Raw genomic sequence first — 14,780 nt, 5'->3', positions numbered from 1 at the left:
AAATGGCTTGGAAATTATTTTTGGCCATAAATCAATTTCACTCAGTGTTAAATCATACGTTTCTCACAACATAGAAACCACATTCAGACGTCAGGAATTACTCAGAAGCTCCTTTTTACCAAGCCCAAGCCAAACAATCCAAATGATCTGCCAATGGCAAACTGGGTAGACTAACATTCATTGTAGTTAAGTTGGTGGAGGTGTTTTTGGGGTGTAGGAGCGTAGTAGTAGGTAGTACTGGTGACATCATGGTGTTCAGTGATGGCTAACTCATTTTGCGTAGAACGAGAAGACTCGTTTCTAGGTTTCTAGATTGTACATTCAATACCAAAATCAGCGACTTTGATCCAGTGGTATGAATTATGTGGTTGAATGTGAGTATGAGATCATGTAGTAGTAGAGGTAGTACTGGTTTCCACTGCTGGAAATGACGGCCATCTTGGAAAATGTTCAACATTTAGAAGATTCAAGTGGCTAACAGGCTATTTTTAGTAAAGAGCCGCAGAGGGATGAGCATGGACATGTTGGCGTTAGTATCCACTTTTGAAAGATTGATACAGCTATCTGCAGCACTAATCATAATAGTAGCAGTTCAGCTTGTGGCTGTCACTTTGTTCTTTATTTAGCACACATGAGAAAAAGGGAAAAAAAAGACACAATGGTGAGAATGTATGCTGACGGGATCCTTTCTCTTCCTTTGTAATGGGCCCACTAAAAGCCTGCTGAGATAATAACACAGCTATAGATCAAATCTGTCCTCCCTCTTTCTGATGTTATGAGTGACTCTTAGTACTCTGTTTCTCCTGGAAGCTCACTCCACGGGAACAATAACAATTGACAAAAGGTGAATCAATCAAAATGACGGCCGACCTTGAAGATCTATCGTCTGTGAATCAAAATTATGGATGCGATTTGACTTAGTCGGTAAAACAAAAAGGACCGAAATGCCGATTCAAAGTGGTGAGTCGTCAAAGTTTTGATTTTCTTTCTCAGGATTATGAGTCAGAAAGTATCTCATAATTGTGATGATAATACTTTTAAATTGGTGGGGGTACGATTGTTGTGAAATTTGTCTCGCTTCACACTCGGAAAGTTACTTAACAATACACATTCACACAATTCTTTTTAAGGAATAGTCAGAATGAAGTGTTCCAAAGGGTTAATTCGGAGTAACCAGACACATGTAAAACAAATAAACAAACTGATTAAGTCAACAGTAGATCAGCAACTCCTGTGATCTGCCCGTGTCCAGTAGCTTTGAATAAAGGATATATTACAGCTTCAATGCAGGGACGCTTCACATACTGTATATTAAATACAGCGTCAAATTAAATTAATGTTGATTTTTTTTTGCTGGACCATGTCTTTTAGAGGGCCATCCCATCCACATCAGTACATTGCTTTGTCTGTTTCTCCAAACTGAAGGCGTGCTGACTGCCATCTCCTGTAGATAATACACTAACTATAGTTCAGTCAGACAACTCACGTGTTCCTTTAACATATTTATTAGAAGCAGCATATAGTTAAGTTTGGCGACTAGGCTCGGGCATCATCACTCCATAGATATACATAGCACGATGAGTGATGATTAAATAACTAACCCCCGAGCCTACAGGTGGAAGCTGGGGTGGTGGTGGGACAGGCAAGCAGCAGCAACATGAAACACAGCAGCAGGAACATGAACACAGCAATAGCAAGTGAACACAGCAGTGGCAGCAGGCAAGCAGCAGCGACGTAGAGGTAGCTGCGGCAATAGCAGCAGCAAGCAATGCATGGAGAGAGATCTGCAGGTTAAATAGAGCGGCATATTAAGGAGACTCTGTTTGGTTGGTTGTAGAGTGGCAAGGGGCGTTATGTATGAATGCAGCATAAGTGCTCGAGTTGACTGCCTGAACTAGCTCGCAGGCTTCGCCTCATTTCAGTCAGACAACTCACGTGTTCCTTTAACATGTTTATTAGAAGCAGCATATAGTTGAGTTTGGCGACTAGGCTCGGGCATCATCACTCCATAGATATACATAGCACGATGAGTGATGATTAAATAACTAACCCCCAAAACTGCGTGGAGATCAGATACTATCCCCCAAAACTGCGTAGCCCGAGCCTGACGCTGGTGATGTAAGACTGATAAGTAGAGGGCCTGGCGAGCTGCCATGTGGCCATTCCCCCTAAGCACAGCGGCTTTAAGGGGAATATACTACTAAGTGAGACTGCCATGTGTAGGCCTGAGGAATAGCCCAGAGCCGATTCTTCCCTGAGCACAGCGGCTTGGAGAGGAATATACTACCTATATACACTACCTAGTGAAACTGCTATGTGAAGGCCCGGGAACAGCCATCCCCATTAAGCACCACGGCTTTGAGGGGAATATACTACCTAGTGACTGCTATGTGAAGGCCCAGGAACAGCCCGAAAAGCCATCCCCCTTAAGCACCACGGATTTAAGGGGAATATACTACCTAGTGAAACTGCTATGTGAAGGCCCGGGAACAGCCCGAAAAGCCATCCCCCCTTAAGCACCGCGGCTTTGAGGGGAATATACTACCTATCAAGACTGCTGTATCTAGGTCTTTGAGGCAGCGACAATGAGCTTTCCCCCCCAAGCATGCAGCTATGAGGGGAATATACTATAATGAAATAAATATAATCTAACCCAGCAACCACCTGGTATGCAATAACAGAATTCTACAGATATACATATTTGAACGTTTACTCATCATCGAGTAGTGCAAGAGCTCATGGTTGTTTGTGCTGAAAGGATCTCATTCATGTGAGGCACGATATAGCGCTGGTGGGCAGAAGATGACCAACGGCCCAGGATACTCAGGGTTGAGGTAGGCGGATATAGAGCTGCGGTTGTGGCTGTGCAGATTCTTAAACAGTGGGAATAGCGATCTGGGGGCAGATCGCAGCTTAGGCAGAGATCGCGCAGCTTGGAGGAGAACCCTCGTCGTTGGGTTTGCAGCCATCGAATAAACATGGGTGCCGACCCATGTGTCAGAGGGCAATGATGCGAGAAGTTCAGCATGGAAGATAAAGGACAAAGAAAACAGTGTTAGTTTTAGCAATGATTATTCGGGGTTCCTTGACTCCCCAGACAGAACTGTCAGACATTGAATGTTTCAAAACTGTGTATATTTGATCTCCAACGTTAATTCAGTAAGGGTGATATTATGCTGAGGATTAAAAGGTGAGAGGTCTGTGTATATTCGCCACCTGAGAAACCAATGGAAAGCTGTAACAACTGCATCTGACGTTTATCAATGTATAGTGAAACCCCTTTGCCAGTCTTTATCATTGCCTGGAGGACGTGCCTTCTTAAGGCCCTTGAGGAGCAAATTAATGAACTCTAGCGTGGCTTAATACTTAGCACTTGAAGATTGCAGGATACAATTATATATAATGCATGAACGACTATTATATCTATTGCACAAGTACACAGAGGAGGGACAGAAGAAGATAAAGTACCAAGCTGAATTGTATGCTTTGAATCATGCTCTTGGTTGGAGGCAGAATATGGGAAATCCTTGAGGGGCTTGACGTGTAGATCCAGAGTCATTTTGTTGAACGAAGGGCATGGCAAGCTGGTGGGGCAAACCACTCATTGTGAAATCCCCCGAACCAGCAGAAGGTGCAGCATCTGTAAGTAACTAGAGGATCTGAGGACACCGCAAGGTCATTATAAAAGAATGAACATAACCTTCCACTCGTCGCAGAGGGGCTAAGGACCAAAGATCTGAGCAATAACCATCTCTAAGATTGCATTCATGCCGAATAGTCCGCATCTTTACACCAGACACAAGTGTATTACATCGTTTCATTTGCAGAAGGTTGGGTTTGCGTTCACCCAGGCAACTTCAAATAGACTATGAACTGTAAACTAAAGTCATTGTACGGAGATGCTTTTTCAACAATTGGCGGGACATCAAGCGGATAAAATGCAGATCCCAGCAATTCCTACAGTAGCCTGCATCATGGAGCATTGGCAGGTTATTTTCATACTGCTGTTAATCTGGAGAGACAGCAAACTCTGCGGCCAGCGCATAGGATTATAAATCAGACAACGTGCATTAAAAACATTATAACACAAAATGCGACGTTATGCAGTGAGGAGGTTTCACCGATGACAGGTGGCTCTGATGAGATTGTACCACTGCCTTTTCTCTGTACACAGGGGACCAGTGAGGTAAGCAGTCACCAGAATGAATGCATGACCCTATAGGTTACTGGATGTTGCACACAGCATAGATAGCAAAACAAGCGATGACGCACAAATAGTTGTTTCCCATGTTTTGATGCGGACTACGTCACACCAGCAATGAACCTCTCTGGAGTTTACTAGCGAGCGACCCGAGACCACCTCTTTTAGCGGAGCAGAGGTATCGGACTGCTTCCACACCAATCCAACGAACCGCATCAAGGGGTTAACGCTACAGGGACCGATTCAATAGTACTAACCAAGCAGGTGTGAACGTGACCTAAGACTATGGTGCCTTAAGGTTTGAACAGAAAGGCTAGCGCTTGTTCCTTATAAATATAAAACATCTTTTTTAGAGAGACTACCAGTGGGAGACCATAATTGAAGGCAGTAATCAGTATTGAATGTATTACAAGTCTAATATGTAGTATAACGTAGAGCACTTTGAACATTTGGAAAGGCGCTAAATAAATAACATTAATTGTAATTATGGCTGTTCTGATGCGGGACAGCTTGTCTGGTGGCAGTGAAGCTTGCATCAGCACACTATCGAGAATGATACCGATAATTCTAGACGTGTGGAAGGGCTTCCAGTTCCTGTTCTGAAAGAGGTAGGCCTAGCTGTTGAAAAGTTTTATCTGGGAAAGTTAACTAGGAAATGGTTAAAAGATGGACACCAAGGGGTGCTTGCAGGTGTTGCAGAGAATCCAGCATACTGCTTCTGATGAGGTGTCAAAGAAACGTGGGCTACTATGAAAACCAAATGCACATTTGATTGTAAAACCTTAAAATATATATGCCACAGAAGGCATATGGGATGTCTGCTTTCCCTGCCATGTCATCTACAGAGCAAAGAAACGGGGAAATCTTTAGTAGTTATTAATACTCTTAACAGAATAATCGTGAGGAACTAACGGCTCAAGAAACATTGCTAGAATAATTCCTCCTAGCACTAGGCTAGGGGCCTGTCGTGTTTTTAAACATTTAAATAGCAGCACGTGTAATACTCCTGGCTCCTTCAGTGCAAACTTCAGTCTTGAGTGCAGGTTTCAACAGACATGGGTCCCTGGGAGCCAGCCTAACCTGCTAAGAAACCTTGATTTAAGCCTGTGATAAGGTCATTTGATGAACATCTGTGATTAGAAAGAGCTTGGAAACGATTTGCAGCATGTGGCCTCCTGAGGCACACCCAGCGAGGGGCAGAATATTGCAGGTAGAGCTTAATTCCTGTAAGGAAAAACTCTTCTTTGGCAGGTGATTAAATGTACATGGCCGCTTGGCAGAGAATGATTCATGGTATTCATAGAAAAGACACTGTAGGAGAGATTGAAGTCTAAAATGATGGTCAAAAATGTATCGAGCTTCCCTTCATATTCACGTGATGGAAATTATTAATTTATTTCCATTTTTAATTTCATTGATTTATAGTAGGCCTAGTATAAATACTTATACACATACAACTTCTGTATAATTGCCTCAAATATGACCTACTGCAGGCCAAATATTTCCATAATAAAACATTGCTTATGCAGAATAGTATTATATACCTGCCAAGATGCGATTCCTAAGGAATTGCTGCTGCAGGGGGCAGGAAGCTAGAACTCGTGGCTGGATCTGGGACTCCAATTCCCAGAATCCTCGGGAGTGTGACGTCAGCGGCACAAGTGGTTGAACGCGGAAGTAGAAACATTTGTTTACATGCAGGCAGAGGAAATCGAGTTTGTTCACGGGAATATATCGTGCAATTAAAGGCTTCAAGCGCTGATTTTACTTCGAGAAGGTAGGACAGGGAGGCAGGTACTTTGGGAATGCCGGGGTCAGCTTGCTCCTGCCTTTTTTGGTGTTTAATTACCCGCCGACCGAGAGACTCTTAGCTGACACACAAGAAAGGGGTTGTTACCGGAGCTGGCGTAGAACTCGGGACTTCCTCTGGCCCAAAGGATATTAAAAGCTACTCCAGATGAGTACGGAAGGGACACCTGGATGTGTGTCGTGCGGGAGCTGTGGCTCGTTCCAGCGGCGTCTGAACCATGCTCTGAGCTAGCCTGTGTTTCGGGAATGAGGCATTTCTTACGGCTTCTTGCGTATGATGATTCGGTTCCAGAGTCGGAGATTGCAATAGACATTTGCAAGGACAGCACCGGCAGGCAAGCAGCAGCAACATGAAACACAGCAGCAGGAACATGAACGCAGCAATAGCAAGTGAACACAGCAGTGGCAGCAGGCAAGCAGCAGCGACGTAGAGGTAGCTGCGGCAATAGCAGCAGCAAGCAATGCATGGAGAGAGATCTGCAGGTTAAATAGAGCGGCGTATTAAGGAGACTCTGTTTGGTTGGTTGTAGAGTGGCAAGGGGCGTTATGTATGAATGCAGCATAAGTGCTCGAGTTGACTGCCTGAACTAGCTCGCAGGCTTCGCCTCATGTATGTAGAACATTCATCTATTAGAACTACCCCTATAATCTTTTTGACTTAGTTTTGCTGTCTTCTCAATCAGTCTCTATATCTTTGACTTTACTTTAAATAAGGACCTATTGATAGGTATTAAGCATTATCATATTGAGTTCGAAAGAAGCACAAATAAGTGTGATTTTATTTGATTATTATTGTGTTTTTTAACGCCTTCAGCTTTTCATCTCTTCCTCCGGCCCTCTGTGTGCTATTGAATCTGTGCAGAGGAAACAGTGCGTGCTCATAACTGAATTGATCGAATCTGCAGTTCATCCTCCTGCAGTCTTTGCTGCTGATGTGAAGACAACAACAGTACAGTTTAATGACAGAGTTCCTATGAGCCCGGGCCTCTGTGAGAGAAACGCTGCCACCAGCTTTCTGTTGCTCGGAGCTTCATTTCATTTAATCAACCGAAACAAATGGAGCCGCGGGACTCCGCCGAGAGTCAGATTGATCATGTAAGCAGCTGAAAATCTGCAGCAACTTGGTTTCAAAGGGCATGAATCATGAGGAGGAGGGCCGCTGCTCCTCCTGCTCATATGCTCACCTACAGGGAGGCTGTGATGGTGCTGCAGATCGACGCTGGCAGAGGTCAGAAACACAGAAAAGGCTCAATTAGGACGGTTGAGACGGACTAAGTGCCTCTCCAGATATTTCCTTTAATAAGCTTCTCACGCCCTTAAATCCTTTTGGCTTCTCTGCAGCTCACTTTGCCCTTCTGTCTTCTGTCCATCTAAATAAATGTATTCATTTGTAAAGACTTTTACATAGAGGAACCATTTCAGATGTAGCCCTTTTATGCAAGTTTTCATGCAATGCATAGACTTATGTGGTGAATGGTTTGAATACTAAATCAAATTTCTGTCATTTTTTTAAAATAATCTCTTGTATAATTTAGTCATGCAAATAATTGTAGTTTTATGTGCTCAGGTTCGGAGATCTCAGTCACAAATGTCTGCCTCCTTTTTGTAATAAATGTTCACTTTTGAATGCTTTTAGGAACACGAACATTCAGTAAACTCAGAAGAGATGTGAGAGCATGGACTAATGGAACTTTCTGGGTTTACATCAGCAGGGTAAAGTGAGAAACTAGCCCATCTTTGTAAAAATGTCCTTTGTTTTCTTAATCTATGTCTTTACATGTTATTTTTTTAAATCTCTGTCATCCCTTCATAATCAAACGTCTGCTTCTATACTTATTCTTCAAACAAACAGCAACATGTACCGTTCATCCTGCCTCTCCCTCTTTCCTCTCTGATAATTAAATAACACTGATTTCCGCGCACCCTGGCAGTTATTCAATATGAGTGAATAAGGCTTTTCCCTTTCATCCCTCCTCTACTCCCTAACTTAGCCCATCACAAACTCATTTGCAAAATTAGCAAACATTCACTCTCGGTAGAAGAAAAAAAAGCAGTATGAAAACAGCTTTAATTCAGCAGCCTTCGCACAAAGGAACAAGTTTGAAGCAATATCTATTTATTTATTTAACTTTGTGAAATGCAGAGGGTGGATTTTTTATTTTATTTGTCTGTTGTCTGTGTTGTCTCAGAATGTGTTTCATAATGGATAACTTTGTCTTTTATCTGCAAACCAAATCTACAGATAAATAACTTGAACCTGATCTCTCATTTCTAGTGCCTGCATCTTCACCTGGTGTCTGTCCTGCAGAGATGTGTCAGTCGGGTCTTCCTGGCTCCATTTGGCTCCAGCAGGTAGAGGCAGGAGTGGACGTGGGCCCTGACCCCCTCCATCAGCACCTCTGGGTGCTCCGTGGAAACAGAGGAGAGGTACAGAGGGCCGGAGGAAGGGTCTGCCTGCCACGTCCTGAGAGGAGAGGAGATTATCAGGACGGAGAATCCAAATGTGACACAGGAAAGTGACTGCTATAACAGACCATCATATGTTGTAAAATATTAGAGAACACGTATGGCAAAGTATGGCAAAAAATGTCATATGTCGATAAAAAGTCATAGCTAATGTCGAAGAAAAATGATAGCATAGTATGGCTGACAGAAAATCATAGTGTAGTATGTACATATGAACGCAAATATCCAAGTGTAGTATGTGAGTATTTCAAATAGTATGTCGAAAAAATCTGAGAAATCGTAGAATAAAGTCAAAGATTCATATTTAGAAATCAAGTCATAGTAGTATTCGGTAAAAACATCTGCTACTGTCTACTGCTTGCTTGAGTCTGTCTACTCAAGAAACCCTAACCCTGTGTATTTTGGTAAATAAAACTGTCAGGAAAACAAGAACAAAATGCCCTGCAAGAATGATAAAGAACATATCTGCCATTTGCTCATTTCTTTATATACAAATCACAAGCATACGTTTCCCACTCATGTCAGTTCAGAACATTTTCCAAAGCATTGTTTTAAACTTTTTGTCTTGCGTTTTCCTCTTGATAGATGGCCTCACAGGAAAAAGACAACAACCATGAAACATGAAAAATTAAAGTATTAATGTTAGCTATTTTTAAAGATTGACTCCTTCAGCAGGAGACTTCCTGCCTCTGAGAGCCAGAGACAGGAAGTCAGAAGTTATTTAGACTCGGACAAGCACATTGTTATTTTTTGTCTTTGTTTTCTGGGATGTTGATAATAATAAGGAATGATTTGCTTGTATAACTATAGGTTACTTACGTAACCCCAGTTCTCAGAGTAACATGAAGTGAGATGTCTCACTATGGGATGCGCCTCAACGCGTATGCAAACAGAAGCATCAATCTCATTACGCCAATCCTGATTGGCTGGTGATCTTGACGTCTACGTCAGGGAATCCACCCACCCTTTAAGTAGCTTGCGCTACGTTGCAGCGTCATTCAAAATAAGCAACTCTTCTCGCTTCGCCTTAGCAAGAAGGGCCGTCTGGTGAGACATCTCACTTCATGTTACTCTGAGAACTGGGGTTACGTAAGTAACCTATAGTTCTCATTCATAACACTCCGTTCGATGTCTCACTATGGGATATTGAAACTCCCGTATTGCTAGACATGCTTATCTCGAAAATCACCAAAAACAACCAGAACTTAACAGGTAGAACCCTGTCTCAACACGGGGCCCAGCACTGCACGGGCCATACTTGGAGCAGATACATCTAGCCTGTAAAAGCGGACAAAAGTGAGCGGTGAGGACCAGCACGCTGCTGCACAAATGTCTTGGATGGAAACACCCTTGAACAAAGCCCAGGATGTAGCCAGTCCACGAGTAGAATGAGCACGCAGGCCTGTTGGTGCCTGCAAACCCTGACTCGTATAAGCCAGAGCAATCGCCTCCACAATCCAGTGGGAGAGCCGTTGCCTGGTAACGGGCTTGCCCTTATGAGGGTTAGCCCAGGATACAAAGAGTTGGTCATTGCATCGAAACTCTTTTGACCTGTCCATATAGGTGCGTAAAGCACGGACTAGGCACAGCAAATTCGGCTGCTGTTTCTCAGAGGAACACAGTGGCGGAGGAAATGCCTCAATGTCAATGGGGGTACATGAGCCAACCACCTTAGGTACAAAGGCAGGGCTGGGCTTCAGCAACACTCTCGTTTGCCCCGGGGCAAACTGAGTGCATGAAGGATGTACAGAGAGCGCATGAATGTCACTGACTCGCTTGGCAGATGCCAGAGCCAGTAACAACACTGTCTTCAGTGACAGGTGTTTCATGTCAGCTTCTTCCAGGGGTTCAAATGGAGGTCGAGTGAGCCCATCTAAAACCACTGCCAAGTCCCATAAGGGCACCAGTGACCTGGAAACAGGGAGGAGCCTGCGAGCCCCTTTCATAAAACGGCAGACCAAGGGATGTTGGCTAGCCGTCTTTCCCTCAAAGCCCACATGGCATGCAGCAATAGCAGCCAGGTACACTTTGATCGTAGAGAAAGCTCTGTGTTTATCAATCAGGTCCTGTAGAAATGATAGAATCACCCCGACAGGACATTGAAAAGAGATGTGTCCTTTTTTAAGGCACCACTCCTCCAACACCCTCCACTTACAGTCATAGAGGGACCTGGTGGAGGAAGCTCTTGCACTCTGAATAGTGTTTATCACCTTCTGAGGGAGTCCCACTGTATTTAGGTTATACCACTCACGGGCCAGGCCCATAGTGCCAAGCACTCTGGGTGTGGGTGAAAAATCGTCCCCCCCGCTTGAGACAGTATGTCCCTGCGTAGCGGGAGCTGCCACGGCTGCCTGCACAGCAGCTGATATATCTCCGCCAGCCAGTACATTGTAGGCCAGTGTGGAGCTATTAGGATCAGTGTGTGGCGTTGTTCTCTCACTCTGGCCAGAGTTGGGGGTATCAGAGCCAGGGGTGGGAACGCGTACAGAAGGACCGGAGGCCAAGCGTGCGCGAGCGCGTCCACGCCTAACGGTGCGTTTAAATCACGCATTGAAAAGAACAGCTGACATTGAGCGTTTTCTTTTGATGCGAACAGATCCACCCGGCCGTAACGCACCCACAGCTGACTCACAATTATTGGATGTAGAGTCCAGTCTGCATATAGTGGTGCACCTCTGGACAGCAGATCCGCCCCGAGGTTCATCACTCCTGGTACGTGCGTCGCTCTCAGAGAGAGGAGACGTCCGCAGCTCCATAAGATCTGTTTGCGTGCCAGCATGTGTAACTGGAGAGAACGCAAACCCCCTTGGCGGTTTATATACGATATTGTGGTCGTGTTGTCTGTCCTCACGAGGACATGATGTCCTCTGAGAAAAGGCAGAAAGCGTTTCAGGGTGAGGAACACCGCTAAAAGCTCCAGATAATTTATGTGTGACCGTTGGAGGTCTCTGCTCCAGAGACCCCTCACAGGTCGACCTTCGTATATACCCCCCCAGCCCATCAGACATGCGTCTGTGGTGACCACCTTCCGCGATAGGACAGCAGCCATAGGCACGCCCCGTACTAGAAAAGTCGGGTGCAGCCAGTGGCGCAGTGCCAATACGCATTTCATAGTGACTATCACTCTCCGCGCGCCATGACGCACGGGGTCCAGTCTGAGGGCAGCCACCCAGCGCTGAAATTCCCTCATGTGTAAGCGTCCCAGTCGTACCACCAGGATGGCTGACGCCATGAGCCCCAGTAACCGCAGACATGATCTGAAGGGAACATATTTGCGTGGCTGGAAATGAGCGAGGCAAGCCCTGTAGGCTTTCACTTTCTCTGCTGACAGGCGGGCTGTAAAGGGCACCGAATTCAGGCGTAGGCCCAGGAAGAGTACAGTCTGGGCTGGGGATAACATGCTCTTTTCTGTGTTTATTACGAAACCCAGGTCGAGCAGGTGTTTTACGAGGACATTCGTCTGCGTAATAGCCTCTTGCTCCGACTGTGCGAGAAGGAGCCAATCGTCCAGATAAGTTGCCAGGCGAATACCCTGTTGTCTTAACGGGGCTATCGCGGCTTACGTACACCGTACAAACACTCGTGGGCTGAGAGACAGACCGAAGGGAAGTACTCTGTACTCGTAACAGACACCCTGAAAGGCGAACCTCAGATATTTCCTGTGTGGATAATATACTGGGATGTGGAAATACGCGTCTTTCAGGTCGACTGATGTGAACCAATCGTTTTGGCGCACGAGACGCAACAGAGATGTGTGAGTGAGCATTCTGAATTTGTATCTTTTGAGATATTTGTTCAGAGCCCTCAAATCTAGTATAGGCCGAATCCCGTTCCCTCCCCGTTTGGGAACGAGGAAATACTTGGAATAAAAGCCGCTCTGACTCTGTTCGGAGGGTATTATAGATATAGCCTTCTTGTCTAGTAGCGAGAGGATCTCTTGCTCTAGAATATGGGCCGACTCTCGCCGGGCTTGCGAATGCAGAATACCCGAGAAGTGAGGAGGGGTGACAGCTAATTGGAGTCTGTAACCCTGTGTTATTGTCTTGAAAACCCAAGCAGAATCTGTGAGCATCCTCCACTTTTCGCTTCTCAAAGCGAGTGGAGATGTCACATCTCTGTCGTCTGCCCTCTATGTCTTTATTTGTTGTGTTATGGGGCCCTCTAGTGTCTGAACAGGATGGTACCCCAGGTTGACAACCCCGGTCGACACTGCGCATGCGCGTGGCGGTGATGCCTTCACAGCCCCGTCCATCGTCCGCCTTCTGAGAGAGGTAGCAGCCACTCTTAGAAGGGGGGTAGACGTCAGACTGTTTATTGTTTTTTTTACATATTTAAAAAAAAAATTTGGATCACATTTCAACTTCAGTGTACATATACATATGTAGTTAAATAGTTGTACAGATTGGTCCGTCTTTCTTTCTTTTTCTTGACAAGACAACAACAATAAGCACACAATAACATGGGGTGTTTTCTTTACAATATAAAACATTTACAGTATAGATCCTTAAATAAAATATTCAAACAGTTAGACAAAAGAATGGCGTATCGGGGTAATACACACTTTCCATTTCTCCCAAATGTCCTCAAATCTATGTTCCTGGAGCCTCAAAGAGAAGGTTATTCTTTCCATTACAAATATTTCGTAAATGATATCGTACCAATCATCTATAGATGGGCTGTTTGGTTTGAGCCAATTCTTTGTGATTGCTTTCCTGGTGGCTACACTCAACATCCCAAACAAGTATTTTGTTTTAATATTTGTGGATGTTGAGTGCAGGAAACCAAAGAGGAGTTCATCCCAATTAAAATAAATGTTTTTTCCAAATATGATGACAATTTCTTTATAAACCTTATGCCAAAAGGTATTTACTACTGGGCAATCCCAGAGCACATGGTAATGGTTTGCTTCCTGGGAGCCACAATTTCTCCAGCAGCTGGAAGAACCAGCATGGTGAGACTGCTGAGCGGGCGTGATAAAAAATCTAGTGAGACTCTTCCAGGCGAACGCTCTCCATGAGGAGGAGCTTGTTATTCTCCATTGGAATTCACAATAGTTGGTCCAGATTTCCTCTGGAATACAACTGTTAGTTTCCCTTTCCCATTTTAGTTTTATGTATATGGTACTTGTTTTTTTAATCTCCTGGAGTCCCTTATATATTCTTGATATCACTTTGAGCCCTGAATCGGTACCATATGCACCAATAAATACTTTCAGTAAGTTGTTTTCGAACGCCCTCTGGTTCTCTAGCATAGAACTGTTTATGTGGTGGCGTACCTGAAGGAATCTGAAAAAGTCACTGTTATTTAGCCCATGTTGTATTTTCAACATTTGAAAATTGTTCAGTGTCCCCCGATTAAAAAAAGTACAGTAGGAAGAGAGGCCCCGATCAGCCCATCCCTTATAACTTGCGTCTAGCTTACTCGGGGTAAAGTCGAGATCATGGGAGCACCATTTCAGGATCTTTATCTCTTTAAGCAAGCTATAACCTTTAACCATGTTTTCAGAGTCAGATTGATCCACTTATTACCCGTTTCCATTAGGTTTTTAATTAGTCTTTTATCCCCTAATCGTGCCTGTATTGGAACTGCCCCGGACACCCTCTCTTCAATTTCTTTCCATCTTGCTTGGTAATCTGATTTACACCAACAGAACAAAATCCTCAATTGGGCCGATATATAATAGTCTCTTAAACAGGGCAGTGCAACACCTCCCTTGTTCTTAGCCAATTGAAGAGTTTGAAATCGTATTCTCGGTTTTTTTCCCTGCCAAATGTACTGTAGCGCGAAATTAATTTGTCCCATTCGTTGAATTGTTTATCTGTTATTTCTATTGGAAGAGTTTGAAACAAATATAATATCCTAGGCAAGACATTCATTTTAACTGATTCAATTCGTGATTCAAAACTTAATATTGGAATTAAATTCCATCTCTTTATGTCTTCCTTAATTTTTTTAATCAACAGATTAAAATTCAAGTCATACAATTTTGTGAGGTCTTTTGGGATGTTAACTCCTAGGTATTTGATGTGATCCAGATCCCAGTTTAATTGGATATTCGACTTTAGAATCTGGCTAGGCCTATAATTAAAACTTAATATTTGGGTCTTTTGAATATTCAATTTATAACCTGAGACGGAGCTAAAGTCATCTAGGAATGCTAATAATTTCTAAATTGAGCTCTCTGGGTTTGACAAGTGAATTAAAACGTCATCCGCAAATAATGACATTTTATGTTCTCTGCCTTGTATTTTTATGCCAGCAACATTATTTTCCTGACTAACCCCCTGGCTTAAAGCCTCAATAA

The 14,780-nt window shown here is 44.0% G+C and overlaps 1 protein-coding gene and 1 long non-coding RNA gene across 5 annotated transcripts in view; one reads left to right on the top strand and one right to left on the bottom strand.

Moving 5' to 3' along the window:
* si:dkeyp-23e4.3 (rho GTPase-activating protein 7) overlaps positions 1 to 14,780 on the bottom strand; it is a 207,010-nt gene that overhangs the window by 2,972 nt on the left and 189,258 nt on the right. For 3 of the 4 annotated variants that reach the window (XM_034223054.1, XM_034223050.1, XM_034223053.1), the window contains exon 16: positions 8,301 to 8,474. In XM_034223054.1, coding sequence (XP_034078945.1) covers positions 8,301 to 8,474 — 174 coding nt within the window. Of the gene's footprint in view, positions 1 to 7,194; positions 7,230 to 8,300; positions 8,475 to 14,780 lie in introns of all 4 variants that reach the window. The other variant, XM_034223052.1, reaches the window with a different exon arrangement.
* Positions 5,742 to 8,947, top strand: LOC117550620. Its single transcript, XR_004569668.1, has 3 exons — positions 5,742 to 5,978; positions 7,647 to 7,723; positions 8,286 to 8,947. It is a non-coding gene; the product is annotated as an uncharacterized LOC117550620 (long non-coding RNA).

Source organism: Gymnodraco acuticeps, unplaced genomic scaffold, assembly GCF_902827175.1.
Source record: "Gymnodraco acuticeps unplaced genomic scaffold, fGymAcu1.1, whole genome shotgun sequence".
In the NCBI taxonomy this organism is placed as follows: Eukaryota; Metazoa; Chordata; class Actinopteri; order Perciformes; family Bathydraconidae; genus Gymnodraco; species Gymnodraco acuticeps.
Note: the sequence above shows the minus strand (reverse complement) of the source record. Positions and strands in the feature narration are given on the sequence as shown.